General features: G+C 51.8%; 1 protein-coding gene across 8 annotated transcripts in view; it reads right to left on the bottom strand.

Annotated features, from left to right (window-relative positions):
- The window catches only part of Cacna2d2 (calcium voltage-gated channel auxiliary subunit alpha2delta 2), a 130,593-nt gene that overhangs the window by 18,270 nt on the left and 90,408 nt on the right, over positions 1-21,915 (bottom strand). For all 8 annotated transcript variants that reach the window (XM_041677088.1, XM_041677086.1, XM_041677087.1 and 5 more), the window contains exons 4-6: positions 13,511-13,570; positions 5,656-5,700; positions 2,433-2,574 (exon numbers count right to left, since the gene is read on the bottom strand). In XM_041677088.1, the coding sequence (XP_041533022.1) occupies positions 2,433-2,574; positions 5,656-5,700; positions 13,511-13,570 (247 nt within the window). The remainder of the gene's footprint in view (positions 1-2,432; positions 2,575-5,655; positions 5,701-13,510; positions 13,571-21,915) is intronic.

The raw sequence follows: 21,915 nt of genomic DNA on the forward strand, positions 1-21,915 counted from the left end.
GGAGCCTGAGGCTGGTCCCCAGGGAGCTCACCCACTCAGCATGCACTCCAGGCTGCAGCCACAAGAAAGCAATTAAGGGCCTGCTGATGGGGCTGGAATTATTCAGCTATTAAGGTACCTGATAAGCTGGAAGCCACTCAGCTTCATGATTAATCAACTGGGGCCAGGAGCAAGCAGGGGCAGAGGTGGGGGCTGTGGAGGGGCAGGGGTGGGGCCAGGATCCTACTCCACCACAGGCACGCGTGCTTGCACACACATGCACATGTCCACGCAGCCTGCAACCTCGGCAGCTATTCCTGGCTCTAATCTCTGCGTTTCCAGCCAAATGTAGAAACCCTATCCCCTTTCTTCCAAGCAACACGATTGCTGCCATGGGTAAGGGGCACACAGGAGGTCTTACATGCTACCACCAATTACCCATACCTTCCATTCTCTAACCCCTGGCGTTACACATGAGTGACCCCCTCCCTCCTGCCAGACTCACCCCTGCACACCCTCACAAAGTAAGGCTGCTCTCTATCCTGCTGACCAACCTGGGTGGCATTCCTGTTCTAGAACTCAGGGTGTCCTTAAGTCTACCTGATGTGTGTGTGGGCATATGTTTTTATGTGTAAACTGTACCAGTCCCTGAACAGAAACAAACCAGGAATGGGACACCTGCTTCTGCTAGGCCTCTGACTTCTGTATGTCTTCCTAGTTTCCTTCTGTCTTCCCATGGGGAGCCCTGGCACTCAACCCTCCATGATCCCCATCAGAGATCTCAAGTGACAGCCAGAGAAGGCGCCCTCAAGGTTTTGATTCCCTCAGAACAGATAAGCTGAGCTTGACAGCCTCCAAAGGCTCTGCCGGTGGCCCTGCCAGGGGCCTGACACACCCTCACCCACCCCTCCGTCCCTCCTTTGTGTGCTGTGTCCCTCTGCCATCTAGCTCCTTCTTGGCTTTGTGGTTCCCCTTAACTGACCACAATATGAACACAAAACCTATTTCTATCATTGGCTCTGCCTATTAAACACTATGTTATGGTCCTGTTTCTGATTTAAAAACCTAGTGAGTTGAACACTTTCTATTTTTCTTTTTAAGGAAAAATGAAGTGAGACCCCCAAATGTTTCACATAATGCCATTTGTCTTGTGAGCCTGCCAGGATGCCTGCCTATCACTGGGCCTTTAGTCTTTCTGCCTGAGAAACTTGGAAGTCCCTCAGGCTGCCAGCAGAGGGGTGACCCCCGCTCCAGGTGGGCTGTCCTGCAGGACACACTGATGCAGATACCCCCACATGCACACAGTCCTATATCACACCCGTGTACACACACTCTCAGATCACACTGAGTTGGGAAATGGGGACCATGCCCCCTCAGGCAGGCGATTACAGATTTAATTAAAAGTGACACAGTAAATAAAAAACATATAAAATGTAATTTGTGTGGGTAGCGAGGGGTGACTGGGGAGGGAGGTGTGGCTCCTGTTTTAATTAGCGTGCCTGCTTGTGATAGTGCCCCTCGACTGGCTCAAGCAGGTGGTCTCCGGGCAGCGTGCAGGTAGGGAAGCATTTCCCCCCACACCCAACCTGAGGTCATCCAGAAGACTTGGCTGACGTTGTTGGTAGCAGGGGCTTCCTGGGATACCCTAGGAGTCCCTGCTTTCTGAACCTACCTTTGCCCTCAGCCCCCCAGCCCCCAGCCTCCCAGTCTCCTAGCCCAGCAGATTCTGAGGCTGTCCTATAGGTAGGCGCTCAAATAGTTGTGTTAGAACCAGGGCCCTCAGTCACCTTCTAGAGGACATTCTGAGAATCTGAGTGCTGTAGAGAGAAGATGCCAAAAGCTGAACACTAGATGAGGAGCTTCGGCGAGAGACTGACGCTGCAGCGACCTCATTTCCCAACCGTGCAAGGCTGCCCTGTCCCTGGGACTTGGAATCTCAACTACATTTTCCTGGTCCCGCTTCACCACACCTTCGGCTGCTCCAGGCTAGAACCATTTCCCACTCCTCCAGCTCTGTGCCACAGAGCAGAGTGGGCTAATCAGGTCTGGGCTGCTGTTTACGGCAGGCGGCTCGCTGTCCTTAATTTCTGGGTCCGTCTTATGCTGGGGCTTCCCAGCTCCTCCTAATCGAGTCAGAGAAGGGCAAGGGTGGCAAGGAACGGCTTTGAAAGTTCAGCCCAGCAGTGAGAAGCAAGGCGTATGTGCACGTGTGTATGCGAACTGTGTACACACGGGCTTGAGCCCACGCCAGCAAAGGAAAGAGGCTGTTTAAGCTCTGCTGAGAGTGGCTGGAAGCTTATATGTGGGTAAGCCAGAGAAATGAACACGTATGACCTTGTGTGCAGGGGGCTGGCTGGAGGTGGGTGGCATTGGCTCCCATCTCAGGAAATGCTTGGGAAGTGGGCTGGCCCCCAGGTCGGGGGAAGGGCTGTTCCCACCCCCCTCACACTTACAGCCTTTGTAGATGTCCGTGGGGATCTGCACAGCCGTGTATGAATAGTTGACTTTGTTCTTGAAGTTTGGGTCTTCCATGAAGTCCAGCCTTAGTGTGCTGGTCTTGGATCCCCTCTCCACATCTTCACCCTCAGGGTCATCCTGCAGAAAGCACCCCCGCCCGTGTCAGGTTTGGAAAATGGTTGAGTAGGTCTGTTAGGTTTACTGGTGAGCTGGGGAGGGCCAGAGTCCAGGAGACAGGGTCATCTTAGGGTCAGAGGTATTGCAGAGACAAGAGACAGGATGGAGAGACAATGGGAAAACACGGGCATAGCATATGAACCCCTCACCCAGAAGGCTTGTGGATTAACCTGCCCTTGCCCACCGCATCTACCATCCATTTGCCAAACCCCGGCTAAAACCAAGGCCAAATGACCCCTTCTCCACATCCTTGAAAAGCAACTGTCAGTGAAGGAGGCAAATGGGGGAGCCAGTTAGGAGTGGGGTGCAGACTTCTACTTCCAAGGACACGCCTTGTGCAATTACAGTGGGGCCTCAGCAGCTCTGCATCTCCATACCCCCCACTGAGTCCCACCCAGTCCTTGCATGAAGAGATAGATAGATAGAAGATAGATAGATAGATAGATAGACAGACAGATAGATAGATAGACCAACCTAGCCCCATGTGGGGCACCATCCCCTGTAGTAGGGTAGCTCTAGAGCCGAGTGTTGGTTAGCACAGAGACCAGGTGACCTACAGAGGGTGGGTCCACCATGGCTGCTAGCAGCAGGATTGTAAAGGCCCCCGTTGATTTTCTAAAACGAGCTACAGCCGCCTGACAGGTGCCAATTACGGTATCTCTCGGCCAGGCAGGCTGGGCATGCGCTGTGCAACCCCCCCCCCCCCCCACCGCCTACTACCACAGGCTGTCAGGAGTAGGGCTGCGGTTACAGAGTCAATGCTGCAAACCATGGGGGAGCAGGCTTCGGTGCAGGTGTGCAAGCATGGAAGGAAGATGGTGGAGAGAGCATAGGGTGGGAAGAAAAAGCCAGACAGGGAGGCAAGGGAGACACGGAATGCTCCATACACTTCCTCACCTTGTCCCCCCACCCAAGACCCTTTGACTATGCTCAGCTCAGGCACCATTCATCCTCTCTCCTCAATGGGTCCTGAGCTGCTCCCTGTGGCCCAGGCACACCCTCTTTCTGTGTTCCAAGATCTAGATTACTGCCCAGGCTGTTTCCTTTCATCAGGACGTATCCGAGGACACGGCTCTGAAGTGCTCTGAGACAATCCCCTTCCCTTCTTTCCAGGGAAGGATCTGGACAACAGAATTCAGGCTACTGTCCTTCATGCCCTTCACTGGGTACACCCACCTCCTGCTCACTCTGGGAAGCCTGTGAGATGTGCTAGGTGAAGCCAGAGTCGGCAGCAGCTGAACATACAGGCTGGAGTAGGCAGTCAGCCGTCTGTGAGGCATAAGCCACGTACGCGCCACTTAGAGGCCGAGGTGTGGGAGAAGAAAGCCCCCCAAATGTCAGCGGCAGATGAAGGGCGCTGGAAAATTTAATCTTCCAACTTTCCCAACTAATGTGACATTTGGATTCCATTCTGATAAGCCTTCAGCTGGCGAACTTTTTCCTTCCTTCTCTCTCCTCACCCCCACCTTCTGGCTGGTAATTTAAAAGTAAATGGTCTAGAAAGATCTCTAACTGTACCTCTGGCAAAGATTAAAAAAACAAAATGGAACAACACAATACAAAAAGCTGGGGACTTGGTGAGTGTGTGCTGTTATTTAGGCCGGGCCTGGGGGCTTCTGGCCTCACTGCCCCTAGTCCAGCCCAGCCTAGAGCAGTACTTCCTGACTGGGTAGTTCCAATCCCCCTCAAAGGGCTGGGGGAAAGAGTCAGGCATTTGGAGCGAGGGTTGGGGTTCTGGATAGAGCTGGGGGCTGCTGGGAGCAGGGAACAGTGTCCTGGTCAGGGTTTGCGTACAGTACGAGGCTGTCCAGGGAGTCTTTCCCTGCCACCCGAAGCCCAGGAGCTCGGTGCAGTGGGCAACCGCAGTCTCCTGCTTTATATTTAATGCACTGATTGCTAAAATTACAGCCCGCTGCCGAGGGGGGTAAGGAATTAGATTCAGGGTCTAATTAAAGGTTCGCTCTTCATTTGAATTTCAGATTCCAGCTTTAATTTTAGCAACTTCTCCGGGAGCCACGGAGCTCAGCCAAGGGGAAGCGCACCTGCTTGAGCCCACTCCTCCTTCTCGGGCCCCCTGCCCTCCTGAAGGTTTCCCAGGCCAACCTGGCACTATGGCCTCCCATGCAGGTATCCTTCCCAACCCTCCCACCTCCTGGTGTCATGGGCTACTTCTGCTCAGGCCGGGGAAGTCTCTGGGCCGACAGGTCCAAAAAGGGAATGCTGGACCTTGCTTGGGTTTTCTGTATTAGCAAGCACAAGTCAGTACTAGACTCTATTCCACTGTCCCACCTCTCTTCACAGTTGGCTTAAACCACTGCGTTTTGGAGGGAGACATTGATGAGTTCACTGAACACTGTCTACTCCCGAGCGCTTGAACCCACAGGCACTCATTTTTCTCACCCCACCATCATCCTCACGGAGGCCTTTAATGATGGGGACCTCACTACCTTATAAGCCAGCCCAAGCAGACCTAAGTTCAGGGAACAAGATGGCGCAGGCCCAGTGTCGCCACTTCTGGGAGATTATCATAGTGGCCTCGTCTGAAAACATACGTAGGAGCTCAGCTGCCTCCGTGTCTGAGGCCACCCAGTGACACAGGGAGAAGCCAGGGGAGGCCAGGCCATAGGGCTCTCAAGGGCCTGATGGTCTGAATCCCAGGGAAGGGAGCCTCCACTGTCCTGGGGAGGGGCTTAGATGTCACTATGTCTCATTCCAGGAAGGCCTTTTGATCTATTCCCCTCTCCCTGTACTCCCATGGTGCTCAGAGAGCCCCTCATGCTGGGACTGAACTGTCCTGATGTCCAGCACCTTACCATCCTGTCCAGAGAGGGAGACCCAGCCTGTTCCACACTGTGCAGGGAAGCTTAGCCCATAGCGGCGATGAAGTCACAGTCCTGGAGTGCCAAGGACCTCTAGGGAGTTATGGAAGGTGAGAGACCTGACCCAACACAACTCAGAAAGGTTGAGTCAGAACGGTGACCCAGCAGTGGGGGTGTGGCTCTGGCAGCTTCCTGTTCTCTACAGTGAAGGTGGGGCACTCACCAGTTCAGCATCAGCCTTGGCGTCATAGTATATGATGTCTTCCTCCTGGTGATGAGAGAGAAGCCTCAGCACTCATAGCTCAGGGGCTCCCAAGACGCAGTCTGGACCCTTTAGTACAAGGCTTAAACCAGTTGTCTAGATCTCTCTAGGACTGAGACAGTCCCCTCCTCCACCCGAAGCCACCCCAGGAAAAGTGGGATGAGTCAGTGCTGCTGATGCCCTGCCCCCACCCCAAGGCTAATCCTTCACACTCTAGAAGCTGCTGCACCCCAGGCTCCCCACACACAGGGTGCTAGAACCTTGCCCTGCAGGCGGGTTGAGGGCAGGGTCAGAGCCAGCTTGGCTGCTGAGAGACTGGCTGAGGCTGGACCAGGGAGTGAGGAAGACAAGAGACTCCGAGCTGAGCCTGGGCAACAGTGAAAAAATGACTTCACACTGCATCTTCCAATTTCTTCTATTAAAAAGGCTGCTCATTACGAGCATGTACTTATTAATTATCTGTGATTTGTTGTGAAATGCAGAGGGGTTTACACAACAGGAGCAGGAATAAACAAAGCTGGGCCCGTATGCCTGCCCGTGGCCCTCACTCACATGTGCCTGCCTGCCCATCCTGGCCCGTGCCTGCCTGTCTGCCGCCTGGGTTCTCGGCCATCTGCATGTCATAATCATCCGCCGCCCTGGGGACCCGTAACACAAACGGGCTAATTTCATGTTTAATGATCTTTAATCAGAACCGAGTGCAGCTGACAGAGGCCGCCAGAAGGTGAGCCTAGTGTCAGCAAGTGCCACTTGCACAGAAGGGGCCATCCTACTTTGCCCTGGTAGGCTCTAGGGCCAGGGCCATTGTCCAAGTCGCTCTCCCCAGGTGCCTCAGCGGATTTTATACAACAAAATCCTTTAGTGTCGTCCCGGGGGTTCCTTACGCATCTGGGGCTGTTCCCAAGGACCTGCCTGCGAAGCAGCATGCACAGAGCCAGCTCTCGCTCCAAGAGGGATGGAAGACGCATAGGCTACCCTGCCCAACCAAGGCGAGGGCAGACTGTGTGACCCGAGGGTTGAATCATCCTTTCTCTGAGTCTCCTTATGCCTCCAGGGGTGGGTTTGGCCAGATGCCTGTCTGTGGCTAATGGTTATAGATGGTTGGTATTTGAAAGTGTTTAAGGCAACTGTCTCAGGCTGTCTTCTTTAGGGGTTTTGGGGTTATGTACATGTTATTGGCCGGACATAGTGACTTAGGTCAAGTATTCTGGATCTGTGACTGAATGCCTGGCACAATGCCTGAACATGAATATTGGGCCAAAGGTAACTCAAGAGGTGTCTACTATGTGTGGCGCTTCTGGTGACCGACACATCAGGGCAGGGACAAAGAGGGCCTTATACCCAGGCCTCCCGACTCATCTCCAGCCTCATCCAAACTTGCCACCCACCCACCCATCCTGGAAGCCAGGCCTGGGTGGGGGCTGGGGCAGGGTGCAGGCTCCAAGGGGCTCACACAGAAGCACGTAATGAAAGCTGACATTACATCAAACACAATAAGGAGTTTCGGTTGATGAAGATCATTCCTGAACACACAAACCCATTAAACTGAGGGGAAAAAAAATATCAATTCAACACACTCGCAGGCGAAAAGAAAATGTGATTTGTTATCTAAAAGGGGGTTATAAACACGGTTCTGATGCTCTTTCCCTCCGTAATGAAAACAGGCGGGCGCAGTGGGAGGACTGCAGATTACAACCTGGGGCTTCACTTGCCAACTTTTTAGGCAAACCTCCTGCAAGGATAGGAAAGGGTGTGGGTGGGGGCCAGCCGTTGCCAGGCTGTGGAAGGGGGTCTGTCTTTGCCCCAGTCATCCTTGAGATGCCCTGGCACTCACTTGGGTCTCTTCAGCAATTTCCACGGTTCTGTTTATTTGTCCTGCTGTTTCACAGTCTCAGGGGAAGACAGAATGCTGGTAGCACCCGAGATAAAGGGAAAATGGCATCCAGGATTGTCAGGTTCCTGTAGACTACAAGTGGGGGCCCAGGTTACCGTAGTCTTCCTGCCCCTCGCCTTGGCTGGTAGCCTTGGCAAGGTCAGATGTGCGATACATGGTAAACAAAGCTGTGACTGCTATTTGTGGTGCAATACGGAGCTGGTGCGGCAGGACGAGCCTTCGCAGTGTGCGGGAGCAGGTCCTTGGGAAGCTTGCGTCTGCCTTACCAGAGCAGCATCAGAATGCTGGCTTTGGAGACTCATGTCCTGGGTTACACAGCAAGGAGGCAGATTAGTACGTGAGTGCAGGGGCCTGGGAGAACGGTCTGTGGGTCAAACTCTGACCATCAGTGAGGAAACACAGGCTGAGTAGGCTGGTGTGCTGGGGCATGCCTTTAATCTCAGCACTTGGGAGGCAGAGGCCCAAGGAACTCTGTGAGTTTGAGGCTATCCTGGTCTACATAGTGAGTTCTAGGACAGCTGGAGGATAGTGAAATCTTGTCTCAAAACAAAAACAAAAACAAAGGCAACAGCTGGAGAGATTTTCTCTAGGAGGCCCATAACGATTTTCAGGATCCACCCCCATGTTGTTAATAATGCCTGATAAGATCATGCAGCCTCACTGAGCTTGGCATCTGGGTGTCCATCACCCACCATAAAATCCAGAATCTGGAAGAGGACAGAATATCAGAGGCCTCTCCAGGAGGCCAACCAACCCACAGCCCACATGAGGGGCTGAGTGTGGAGAAGGACCCTTGGAAGATGTGAAACAGGTATCATCAGGATTGAGTGTATGTCCCAACAACTTTCCTCTGTTCCCTCCTTTTGGAGGGTGTTTCGCTCAAGCTTGGCAAAGGGTGGAGAAATCAACTCCCCAACTCACACACATGATCCCCATCAGGAATCTGTATATGAAGGTGGTGGTGAGGGGCGGGACTCAGTGTGCCTGTGTGCATGACACGTTTGCTTCTTAGTGGGAGCCAAGCCTGAGAGGACACAGGGTGTTGGCAGCTGTGGGGCAGCGTGAAGAAGACGGTCTGGGATGAGAGGGATAGAGGGCTGTCTTGCAGAGTTGGTGTTTTGTAGGGCTGCTGCCAAGGCTGCCCAGACATGACTGTCACCTGCCCACCAGTCCCCTGTGCAGAGCCCAGGCAGTCACCCAGCCTTGCCAGTGATGTCATGTGGTCTTCTTTCCATGACCTACTGCCAGCTCAGCTAGACCAAAAAGGACTTATTTTTTGAGAGCCGTCTGTTGCTGGCTTAGTAGAGACAGGTGGTGAGCACTATGGCTGGGTTGGACCCTTAGGCCGGGCGGGGGGGGGGGGGGGGCACCTGTCTTATCCAGCTGGCTCTTCAGGCCTTAGTCCTGACTTCACAGGTCTCTCTTTAGATTCTCTAGGTAGAGTTACCTCCCCCATCAGACAGGCAGGGCCATTGCCTCCACCAGACTCCCAGGGAATGATTTATCTTCTATTGTAGGTTGAGGCCAATGGCCTGTCCTCTCTCACCCCTCCTTGACCCATGCCCTGGCCTAAATTCTCCCTGGTGGTGGCTTAGGTGGCAAACAATGTTGGCACAGTATGATGCTGGCACCAGGCACAGTCTAGCAGGTGGCCCATCTTCATCTACCGTTAAGTGTTATGGGTACCAGACCACCTGCTGCCTGTCTGTGCGGAGTCACATGCTGCCTGCAAGCCAGGGCCACGGTCTTTCTAGTAGTCCCAAGTCTGGGCTGTGGTTACCGGTTCTTTGACCCTGCCAGGATCAAATGTGTTTTATTTTATCCCCCATTCATTGGTCCCTTGAGTGTATCTCAGCTCTGTTCCTGGCTAGCGTCATAGGGTAGGCGTGTGTGCATATACATAAGCATTACCACAGCTGCCTGTTCCCTGCTCTGTACTGTCCACACTGGGAGGTCCACACCCTACTAATTGTACAGTGAATTTTAGTCTAGCTCCGTGAGTCCAGTATTTGTCCTGTGCCTACAACTTCTGGATGCCACCATGTTCCCCATTCAGAAGTAAAAAGACCATTCCTGGTTAGTTTGCCACCAGAGCATTGGGCTAGGCAGGAGGACAGGTGAGAGTTGGCACTGACACAGGTCTGTCTGTCTATCCCTGATCTGAAGGAGTCACGAGTGAGGCAGACAGATGGGACACTTGCCTGGGTACTGTCTGTGATATAGAGGTGCTGCGAGCACTGCTTGGGGGCTTGAAAGAGGAATCCTGGGCTTTTCCCTATGAATTAGGGGACAAGAAAGTTCCTGCAAGAAGGCTGAGCCTGGGAAGGGACCTGAGCTTGAGGCTGGGATTGTGACATGGGTCGGTTATCTCTCCTGAGCATGGAGGAGGAATATTACTCTACTCCCTGTCGGTCACCTTCTCAAGGTCACTGGGTTTCAGAGTGGATTTTGTGCTTTCAAGGGACAAACTACACCCTTTCCCCAGCCACAGTCGCTGTAAGCCCTGTCATGAACAGTCCCTGCCAGCTTTCTCTAGCAGTGCTGGCTGGCAGGTGGGCTAATGGGCCACCATTAGAACTAATGCCTCTCAGACAGCAATTGTAGTGGCAGCGGCGGCGGCAGCAGCAGATCTTCATAGGAACAGCAGTGACCTTGCAGCCTGGAAACAGGTCACTATAGCCCTTGCACCTGAGGATCTCAGGCAGGTGCACTGATGGGCTGGGAGTCACAGGGAAGAGGGCATTGGGCAAACAAGGCTGTGGCCAGTGCTGTCTGTGGCCACAACCACATCTGTAGCAGCTCAGATCAAGCAGGAGGGTGGTTAGTCAGAGCCCACTTCTGCTTCAGCCCAGGGCAGTTGCAAGCGAAAAAGATGTTCCATATATCATTGGTATCCATGCAGCTTGGTGAACATCTTCACTCCTTGGAGGCCATGCTGAGCTGACAGACAACACCAACAACAGCTAGCCAATGGGGAAAATGAAGCCCCTGCTTGTGTCTCACAGAAACTGATGCAGTGATATAGGAATGCTTTTTTTGTTTGTTCATGTTTTTGTTTTTCAAGATGGGGTTTCTCTGCGTATTCCTAGCGGTCCTGGAACTTGCTCTGCAGACCAGGTTGGCCTTGAACACAGAGATCTGCTTGCCTCTGCCTCCCAAGCACTGCGATTAAAGGCTTGCACCACCACCACTTTGTTAGGAGGGGTTTTGAGCAGCATCTCTCAGTGCTCTTGGGTACCCCTGAGCTCCCACATTCTCTCAGGCATTCTCAGTGCCCATCCTGGTCCAGAATAAGTGGAATTGCTTATCCACTTATCTACTGAAATCCACGGATAAGGGACCTGGCAGGACAGCACTGGAAAACACATGGTTTGTTTGTTTTGAAGAACCTGGAAGAAGAACAGGTCTGAAGCTGTGGAAGCCTCTTTGTCTCCCTCTCTGGGGCTTGAACTGGGAAGGAAAGAAAACCAAGAGGAGGACAGGCTTCTTGAGCCTTTATTTCTTGACTCCTGCCCTGCTCAGCATAAGTACTCACGGGAGAAAAGAAGCTGATGGTAGAAAAAAAATGAGGAAGAGGAGAAGTGGGGGGGCGGTCTTGGATACTCAGAAGGCAGAGGAAATAATGGTCTTAGGAGAGATAATAGCTTAGAATGGGCATCCTAGGGAGAATGAAGGGGATTCAAGGCGGAGACCAGCAGAAACAAAGACCCAGGAACCGGAAGGGGCCTCCAGAGGTATTCAGTATGGTAGAACGAATGGTAGAAAGGAAGGGCCAAGAAACAAAGCTATGGAAGGATGCAGGAGGAGCCAGATAGCTGGTCCGAGTGCAGGCTCAGGGCTGGGCGGGGCAGGTGGAACTGTGAAGCAGGGGTTATCTGGATGTAGCAGCATGGTCTGAATATCAGATAAGAGGCACTGTCTGTCTGTCTATCTATCTTCCTCTCTTTTTACTTTTTAATTTCATATGTATGAGTGCTTTGGTTACATGTATGTCTGTGTACCATATGCATGTCTGATGCCCATAGAGGCTGGAAGAGAGCACTAAATCTCCTAGAAGTGGAGAGAGAGAAACACATATGTGTGTGTGCACGTGTGTGTGTGTGTGTGTGTGTGTGTGCGTGTGTAGCATTCACATGCTATGATGCGGGTGGAGGGGTCAGAGGACAACTTTGTAGAGTCAGCTTTTCTTTCTACTTTAATGTGGGTTCTTGGTATCAAACCGAGGCTGCCAGGTTTGCACGGCAAGCGCCTTTACCCAATGAGACATCTCTCTACCCACCATTCCCATCTTTGAGATAAGGGTCTCGTAGCTCAGGCTAGCCTTGAACTTGCTATGTAGCTGAAGCAGGCTCCTTATTTTCTTGCTTCCATTTCCTGAGTGCTGTGACGACAGACATGCATAGTGATGCCTGGCTGAGAGGAGACGGGGCTGTGATGGAGTCAGGTAAGAGAAGGGTTTCTCCTGGGTTCCAGGGAGCCCAGTTAGTTTAGGGGTGAGTCACTAACTTATGCAGTCATTGAAAGTATCATCTTAGGCTATGTATAGTTCATGGTAGAGTGTTTGTCCAGCATGCTCAAGATCCTGGTTCCCGTGAAAGAGAGAATATGAGATAAGAAAGAAAGAAATCAGCTGTTGCCCCCAACTCCAGGTAACATGTGAACTCCTTGTACCTGACATCCACCAAGTTGTGGAAGAAGCTCCCACGAGGGCAAGGCAAGACAGGGGAGGGCAGTCTGAGGAGAATGTGAGGAGCCTGTTTTGAGATCCGGGCCACAGATCTGAATGCTTGGGAACTGACAGCAGCTATAAATCTCTACTACCAACAAACGACACCAGCGAGTACGGGTCACAACGCTACCTGATGTCTGGGGCACAGGGGTCTAGATCAGATTGGCTCAGAGCTGGAAGGAGGCAATATATGTCCCACCCTCATCCTATATAGTAGTCCCAGGATCCTGGGGCTAGCTCTTGGTGCCTCTCTATGTTCAGCAAGGAGACTACTAGGAACCATGGCCCAGACCCATGGAGCCCTGTTTCCTGGTCTGGTTACTGAGGGTGCCATGGCCCCTGGTTCAAAGGCTTCCCTGAGCCTTGCCTTAGTCAGACACTAGCCCAACAAGACGGGTCAGGAGTGTACAGCTCCAGCCAGGAATAGGCTGGTGTGGCTGCTCTGTCCCCTCTGGCCCTTGGGGCTCTTTACACCCTGTGCCCAAGGTGTTTGAACCGTCTGTGTTTGCATGGTGGAAGGAAAGACTTCTGTGACTTTGGCAGGCCAGTCCCTGGGACCCAGCCTGGGGATCTCCTAGGAGGACAGACAATGTCCTTTCTCAGGGCCTCTTCACGGTCATGACATTAAATTCTCAGATGAGTCCTGGGGTCAAGAGGCACCTAAGACCCTGGAACTCTCTAAGACTCATGGTATCTTCTTTTGGGAGGGCCATTTTAACAAAGCTGTCTGCTTATGGGTCACCCCAAGATTCCTCTGGAGTGAGTGACAGAGGGCTTATATCTACATTGCATTCCCCAACACTGAGGAAAGCTGTTTTTTTTTTTTTGTTTTTTTTTTTGGTTTTTTTTTTTTTTGCTGAGGGTTGGACAAAGGATTTTGTGCTCCAACAGTGCCCCTCCAGAGGGTCTGTGCAGCACACACTCCTCCTCTGCATGTCACCCAAGTTCAAGGTGTCATACCCTGAACGCTGGAGGGTGGTATGAATTTTTAAAATTACATTTATTTTTTGTTTATTGTGTGAGTCTGCATGCACACACGCCATAGTGTATGTATGGAGGTCAGAGGGCCCACACATGGGAGTGGGTTCTCTCCTTCCAATAAGAGGGCCCTGGGATTGACGTTGCCAGGCCAGAGGTAAGCACCTTTAACCGCTGAGCCCTCTTTCTGGTCCAACATATGCTGTAGTTCTTACCTTGATATTGTCCTGCCAGCGGTGAGCTTTCTGGAAATTCTCTGCCGCGTCGGCCAGTCTCTGAGGGACAGAGAACATACATGGGAGTCAGAGGCTGAGGCAGGATGCCTGCTCCATGTCAGCCCAAAGCCCTCTCCATGTCCAGTACTCCCGAGGACCGTGATGACTCAGGACCTTCCTCTGCCATTAGCCCAGATAGTGCCCAGCTTGTAGGAAAGGACACCTTACCAAGCACACTGGATCATGCGGGAGACAGGACGCCTGCCAGCACAGGCAGTCTAAGTGGCTTTTCCACAGGTCTCCGGCCCCGCAGTGTTTTCCGCTTGGACGATAGCACAGGCATCTCCCGGCCAAGCTCCAGTGGTGGTACCTACCCTCTACCCTCTATAAGCTAGGGTGTGAAACCCCACACATTGTTGCGTGTCTCATCATGTAACTTTGCCTTGGCCAGGCTCAGCAGGACATATCTACAGTCCATTTCCACTCACTCAGACTCGCTGTCCTCTCCCAGGCTTCCTGAGGCCCCCGCAGGGCTCCCAGGCCTCCTCCCACACGAGCCTTTCCCAGCCTTGAAGGCTAGCTTCAGTGGCCGTTGACAATGGAGCCCAGTCCTGAGGGCAGAGCGCCCCTGTACCTGTCCATATCGTGCTTGTCACGAAGCAGGCTTAGTGCTAGACTACTGAGATGGGGAGACGTAGCAGAATCAGCCAGCCCTGCTCCTCACGGTGGGGAACAGTAAACTAGAGCATAACCAGGTATAGTCACCAGGGAGCTGGTTAGAGCCGAGGGGGATGAGGCTCAGTAATACCGATACTGGACACATCCCAGAGGTTTATGGTGATGGCACTGGCACATGGCCACCCTCTGGGCTTGAACCTAGGACTCCCACGGATTCTGTCCTTCAGGAAGGGCCAAGGCTCCAAGGATAAAACTGAGTATGGTCCTCTAGACTTTCTTGAAAAACGAATCTGGTGATAACCACCACTAGTAACTGGTGTCAGTTTGTGGGGAGGACACCGATGCCAAGCCCTACCCTGACCAGTGCCATATGTACACCCATTACTGTCCACTATGTGTGGTAACATTGTGAATTCTCAGATGAGGATGTCCAAGGCTTGGAACATAGTGATGCATAGTGAGTCTGGGTCAATTTGGAGTCCTAGCCCATCCCCTACTATTACATCTACCTTGCTTAGTCCACGAGGTCCAAAGACCACTCTCCCACAGGGCCCCTATACCTAGTGTTCCTCATTTTGGCCCCACCCGTCCCATATCCTGACTCTAGGTTTCCAACTTGAATTAGAAGACCCCAGTCTCTTGGTATTCAGGACACTGCATCCCCATCCATCAGGCATGTAGGCCCCAGAGAAGAGGGTCTAATAAAGCCTATCCAAGGCCTTGGAGCTCCTGGACACTCCTGGGGGCAATCGTCAACCTACTTGAGTTGAAGTGATGAGAACTAACGCTTGTCATTGTATGTGGGTGTACACACACACACACACACACACATATATGTGGGGTATGGGTGTGTACACATGTGTGTTTGTGGGTGTGCATGTCAAGGTCAGAGAGTGTCAAATGTCTTCTTTATTTAATGTGGTAGGGCTTCTTGCTGAATACAGGGTTTGCTGATTTGACCAGCCTTGTTAGCTTGTCCAGGGATCCTGTCTTCACCTTCTGAGTACTGGGATTATAGGCAGGCTGCCACACCCACCCACTTTTTATGTGGATTCTGGGGATCTGAATTCTGTTCCTTAAGCTTGTGTGGCAAGTCATCTCAGTCCTGGTATAAACCATCTTCTTCCTTCCTCCTTCCTCCCCCCCCCCCCCCACCTCATTTGATGTTTTCTGAGATAGGGTTTCTCTGTGTTGCCTTGGCTGTCCTGGACTTCACTCTGTAGATCAGGCTGGGCTTGAACTCAGAGATCCATTTGCCTCTGCCTCTCGAGTGCTGGGATTAAAGGAGTGCGCCACCACTCCCAGGCTAACTCTCTTCTCTTGAGACCTGTCTCCTTCTTTCCAACCTGTCATCACTAACTCCCTGCCTGCCAGTCACTGTCCTTCTCAGGTGGTCCTGCCCTCCAAATCACATCTTTCTGCATCCATGCCACACTCAAGACCTGGAGCCTTATCTCAGAGTGCAGATCTGATCATGTGACTGTCACTTGCCCCGAAGCTCAGCAGGCATTCAAATGCTTTCATGTAAAAGTTTTCTTGAGACTCTGCAAAACGCATCCTTTTTTTAAAAAAAATCTTGGATCCTTCCTTGGCCTAAAACCCCTAGGATGAATGAATGAGACCTCAACTTTCACAATCCAGTACCTTTCTGTGGAGGTACGTGTGCCATTTTAAGTGGATACCACTCTACACCAGGTACAAAGCTACTTAGGCTAAAAGATCCAGCAAGTCCAGGGAAGTAGCCCCGAGGCATACCTCAAAGCAGGGGCCTTGGACGATCAGTGCATCTCCCCTTCTCTTATCTAGTGGATGCCTGTCTTTCCTGGGACCCCAGATGTACTTTGAAGTGGGACTTGAGGCTACTTGGGGCTCTGCAGAGGCCACTGCCTTTTATAAGTGTCATGTAAGGCAATATAGGAGCCAGATTAAGGCCTCTTAGTATACAGAAGATGGAGAGAGGAGATGGGCTGTAGACATCAAACTGAACCATGGCTAGGGAATCTGTTACTTTCAACTACTGGCCTGTGTGTGTGTGTGTGTGTGTGGTACGCTCCTTCACTCCTCAGCACACAGCTTTGACCCTGGAATTCATGGGCCCTGAGAATATGAGGATCTCAGGCTCTATAACCTAGCAGACAAAGTAAGGCAGCACCCGGGAGGGAGGGCCCCAGTCCTTGGTCTCCTTAAGCTCTCAGAGTCCCATGGGCTCAAAGGCCTGGGTCAGCCCGCTGACTCGTGAATAACGGAGTTGCAATAGCCACAGCAAAAGGATTACTTTTAATCCTCAGTAACGATCAAGCCATTATTATTTTTTCGGTGTTACAGATCAATCAGTCCATCCCCAGGCGCTGGACGTGTGGGAACTGCTAAATAGGCAGGTCCAGTGGTGTGGGAAGGAAGGGCCAGTCGGTGGGATCGGGTGAGGCGGGCAGGCCACTGCTGTTCAAGGTCCCGTCAGACCCGGGAGTGGGAGGGTGAGTGGTCACGGGACCACCCCTGAAGCTCTGGTCTGCTTCAATATGGTTTTCTACTCGCTGAACATAGCGGACAATGAGGACTACTGAGAACTCAAGAACAATGGCAATGGGTTTTTGATCCTACTGCACGTACTGGCTTCGTGGGAGCCTAGGCAGTTTGGATGCTCACCTTACTAGACCTGGACTTCCCACAGGGCAGGGAACCCTGATTGCTCTTTGGACTGACGAGGGAGGGGGACTTGATTGGGGGAGGGGGAGGGAAATGGGAGGCGGTGGCGGGGAAGAGACAGAAATCTTTAATAAATAAATAAATTAATTAAAAAAAAAGAAATTCAGTGAGGTGATGGCCTCTAATCCCAGTGCTCAGGAGGAGAAGACAGTAGGAGTACTATATATATATTATCATGAGACTTTGTGCACAAACAAGAACATCACAATAAAATATGCTTTTCCAGTTGTCTTAAAAAAAAAAAAGTGGCTTCACCTCTCTGGCCCTCCAGATCTTTCTGTGAACTGGAGGTGGTAACTGACCCACACGGAGCGTGGGTAGGCTCTTGGCACCCCTTTCTCCGAGCCTAGCAGTTCTCATAGGTAGCTGTCAGCCGAAGTTTTCCTTCAGGTTCTTGCCCACTTGAGGACCTCCTTCTCTCATCTGCTTTGCTGCCTGGTTACCCACCTTCTCTGGAAGTTTCCTTTCACCCTTGCCCTGCTGGTGGGCTTTCCTTTGCCTCTACCAGGCAGTGCACGTCCTTGGGTTTATGTGGGGGCTCTAAGTTTAACACCATCTGCCTGGCCCAGGCTGGGTACTGAGAGCCTTGGGTTTTTATCTTTACAAAGCCCATTAACAGTCAGGCCTGCTTTGGGTTGGCCAAGGGGTCCTCACTCTCCCCCAAGATTTATGTTCCCGGCACTTTTCTTCCATCTCTTTAGAGCCCTTGTGATGGGCTGGGGGCAGGCAGGATGAGTAGGGAAGGAAACAGGTGGAGATACAAGGGGGAGAACCTACAGGCTACTCAGGGTCGAGCTGGAGTTACAGTATGGTCCTCGCCCCAGGGTGTCTGCTGATAAGGGAGAGACATTCTGTCCTTAGCCTGGATTCTGAGTGACTGTCCCCCTGGGACTGACTCCTTTCTCAGAATCTGGGCTCTGCTCTTGGAGCCAGCCTTAGTCCTTGGCCTCCTGCTACCAGGCCCCTCCATGCACTTCTGACTAGATTCCTCTAGCTCGATTCACCCCCTCGCTCTTGACAAATTCCTGACTCCTGCCAGGCACTGGTTTCCATTATGACACCCAGGGAACCTTCTGTGTGTCTGCCATCTCCTTGATCTTGGAGTTCAAGGGGGAAGTACCTGGTTGCTATTAGGTTTAGGGTAACTTGGATCCTAGCATATAGTGAATTTGTTAAATCAAGGTTGGCATGTCTCTGGACCTGTACAGAGGTCTGGGGCTTGAGTTGCGCCCTGTCCAGGCAGGTGTGTGATTGCAGGTGTGTGGTTTGGCCTCTTGGGACCACCCTGCAGGGTGTGCTGCTGCTGCTGCCGTGAAGTTACCGATGGTGTCTGGCCTGGCCTGTGATGTCCCCACCATGGTCAGCATTAAAGGGGGCTGCAGTGGGATTCTGAGTACGGTTGTTCCCAGCCAAGTCCATCACGATAACAGCAGGCATTTCAGAGGCAATTATCAGAGAGTTTCACTTAACAATCAATTTCCCCCAGCTCCAGGAGCCTTTCTTACAAGAAAAGGCAAGAAAGAAGAGGACTGGCTGTGCGCTGGGCTGGGGACAATACTCTCCTGGGGAGCAGTACAGCCACCAGTACCTTCAAATTTCACTAAGTTAAACATCTTTAGCTTAGGGGAACTGAGACAGACAATGATGTGAGATAGGGGGCCTGGGCCATGGACAGTCCCTGGAGGGTAGGAGTCCCTATATCCTGGCCTGGGATGGGCTTGGGGATAGTGGGGGAGGCAATAGCCCTCACGTGGGTCACCCTCTTTAAAAGCCTGCTTTCTCTCACACCAGGCTGAGCGCTCCATACTTCTTGCCTTTTTTTTTTTTTTAAATCTTCTTTCACCTGGGAACCCCTTAGCCCAGCGCTGGTGGCAGAAGGTTCTGGAGACAACTGCCCATCAAACAGGACTTGTTACTTGTTCAACCACACAGCCCAGAGGGGAATGTTTTAGAGATTTTTTTTTTTTTGGTTTTAATTAGTTGTAGCTACTCTTGCTTTCAAGAGGATCTGAGAGGTTTAGAGCAAGAGGCCCTGAACTTGGGATGTATGTGCAGGATGGTTGAGATCTGGGGTACAGGGGGGTAGGAAGGACGAGTCAGGAGGGAGCTGTGATGGGGTGGGGAGTGGGGAGGTAGACGCCAGAGCCAGTAAGTCCAGAGCAGAGCGGCAGCACCAGATGGATGCCCTGAGAAACTGCAGGAGGGCTGTCAGAAGGTTAGCATCAGGCTAGCATCAGATGTGCCCAGCTCCTACCTAGGCCAAGGCTCCACACACTAAGGCAGGTAGCTCAATGCCAGAGAGAAGACTGTGGGATGCCAAAGAGGGGATCTTTTGTAGCTGAGGGGAATGAGGCACAGAGGATTAGTGCCACGGCTACAGCCACCTGGTCAGGAAGTGGTTAAAGAGACATCTTCAGTCTACCTAGCGCCAAAACCCAGGAGGGTTGGGCAACAAACTTCTCAGGGCAGGAGCTAATCAGGTCAGGTATGCCTGGCTGGTGAGACTTAGCGGCTTTGTCCTGTGGTTCCTTTGTTCTTTACCCAATAGAGAAGATCAGTAAAGTGGTCTCCCAGAAGTATCCAGAGCTTACCAACTAACCCTGGTACCACTGGGTCCAGTCCTGAGGGAGGCAAGCCCAGCAGTCCTACCCAGTAGCCTCACCTAGCTCAGCCCTCTCCTGTTGTCACCTTCTCTCCTTCCCCGAGAGCCCCCACATTAGATCCATATTGTGCACTGATAGATACTAAATACAGATTTCCAATTTCCAGAGCTGTTATGGTCTAATGAGTAAATAATATACATATTTAAAACTGTCTAAAAACATATCTGCATAATTAAAATATCTGCATAATAACGAAGCAAGAAGCAACTCAGCAAAGACAGAGCTGGAGACCCAGGTCTGACAATGGGAGCAGTAGTGAAGGCTGTGTTGGGGGTCCTGACCCTGGAAATTTCCCCTCCCTGCCACCTTGGCCTTGAATAGGCAATGGTGTGTCCACCCAAGCACCCCAGCCAGGGAGCAGGAGCACCCCAGCTCAGACCCATCTCCGTGTGTCTTGTGGTCTGAGTCTGTGCATGCACAAACAGACAGTGTTCAGTCCATGGACTGCTGATTCCTTAGTGGCCCAGGCATTTTCCTGACACCGTCTTCAGCACGCTAGGAACTCAGAGCTTTGTACATACAACCTTGACCATGACCTTCTGAGGGAAGGCCTTGTCCTAGTCCCCCAGTTTCTGGAATTCTAAAGGATGAGGGAAAGCGTGCCAGTTTTGGCACAGCAGGTCAGCCAGACCCGTGCCTTACGTGCCCTCTCATGGGGACACACACATCAGCGGCTTGCTTTCCTGGGAAGCAGGGCAGGCACTCAGCCTTGGCCCATTCTGTAAGGTTCCTTCCTCCATCCATCCAATGCTGCTTCCAACATAAAGATAAACTCCCCACCAGAACAATGGAAAACCCCAACCCCTCACCCAAATTCTAGCAACCGAAACAGCCAAATAGCAAACAGCCCCTGGAATGGCCAGTCCTGCAAAGAAAGTGCCTTGCATTTGTTGATAGCAACAGGATTCCTGACCTTTTCCCTCACAGGTCACATACACACTACATGAGTTGCTTTAAAAAAAATGGATTTGTTTTCTTATAAAAAGGTCAGAACACATGTAACAGAGAAAACCTCATCAGAGCAGTGGTCTCTCTCTGCAGGTGGGGAGCTGCTTCTCCACTTCTGGGCCCGGGCCCCCCAACTCCCTGTGGGCCACATCAGTTTGGCTATTGATTCCTGAACCACTCCATGCCACCTGGGAGGGAAGGTTTATGTTTCAATTTCTCAGGAAAAAGAGGAAGATATAAAGTGTGGTCTGGGATGGAGGAGGGGGCAGCAAGACCACGGCCCCATCTGGTGTCTCCAAGGTGTGACTTTCAGACCACACAAGATTCCTCAGAAAATACTGGGTCTTTTAGGACTGGGTCCCTAAGGAAGACACCCATGCAAAAAGCCACATTCTCTTGTAACCGGTATGTGACCCCCAGAAAAGGGGGCTAGGGTGGGGTACATTTTAACATTAAGAAGAGGAAAGTTATTAGCTTGGAGACACTTCTTCCCAGGGAACAAAGCGGGCAAATGCATCCACAGGTGGCTATCAGTCCCACTGGCTTGACTGCTTCAGCTTTAATGGGAACTCCAGTCTGTATAGAAAGAGCAGGTTTTATCACTGGATGGCAGCCAAATATATATTAACCAGGTGAGGGACTAGGAAAGGGAACTCTGTGGCTTGGCATACATTGTTGGGGTCAGTTTGAATTTCCAAAGCAGTTCCGAGGTCCCAAGGAGAAGTGGACCCTCTGAAGAGTTTGATTCTTGCAATGGGCTGCTTTTTAGGAGGGCTGAGTGTAGACCTGAATCGCCACACAGGGCTGGGGTGTGTGTGTGTGTGTGTGTGTGTGTGTGTCACAGGTCTACCTAGCCATTCTGCAACCTCTAGGTACTCCTGTTGACATCAGCTAGAGGGCACCTGGTAAGAAACAAACCACTATTTCCAATCAACAGCTTTAGGTGGGCATTTGGGTACGGACTTCAGAGCTAGGCTGTAGGTAAGTGTTTTCCACCAAGGGGCACTGAGATAGGGGTATGCCTCGTGGACGCCAGGACTGAAGGGGCTCAGTCTGAGGTGCTGTCTGGCCCTGCCTAACCCCTTGAGGGTGCCAGTGACTGAGAACCTCTAACTTTGTATTCCCTACCCTGCTTGAACCGCAGCACGAAACCTATATATCTCTGCAGGTGAATTAGTCCCTGGTGAGCCAGGGGAACTTTTCCAATAATTTAACCAGATTTGCTTCCTTTGAGTTCTGACCTAGTACAGTCATCAAAGTTTCTCTCAGCCTTTACCCAGACACACAGACAGCATCAGCATGGCATTATCTGAGTTCCCCATGGAGCACACTGGTACCTTTGCCCCTCATCAGGCTACATTTCTGAGACAAACATAGGCCTGTGTGTATGTGCTTGTGGGTGACAGTGCT

The sequence above is a fragment of the Microtus oregoni genome, unplaced genomic scaffold (assembly GCF_018167655.1).
Source record: "Microtus oregoni isolate MIOR12 unplaced genomic scaffold, Mior012 000028F_ref0000031, whole genome shotgun sequence".
NCBI classification, from domain to species: Eukaryota; Metazoa; Chordata; class Mammalia; order Rodentia; family Cricetidae; genus Microtus; species Microtus oregoni.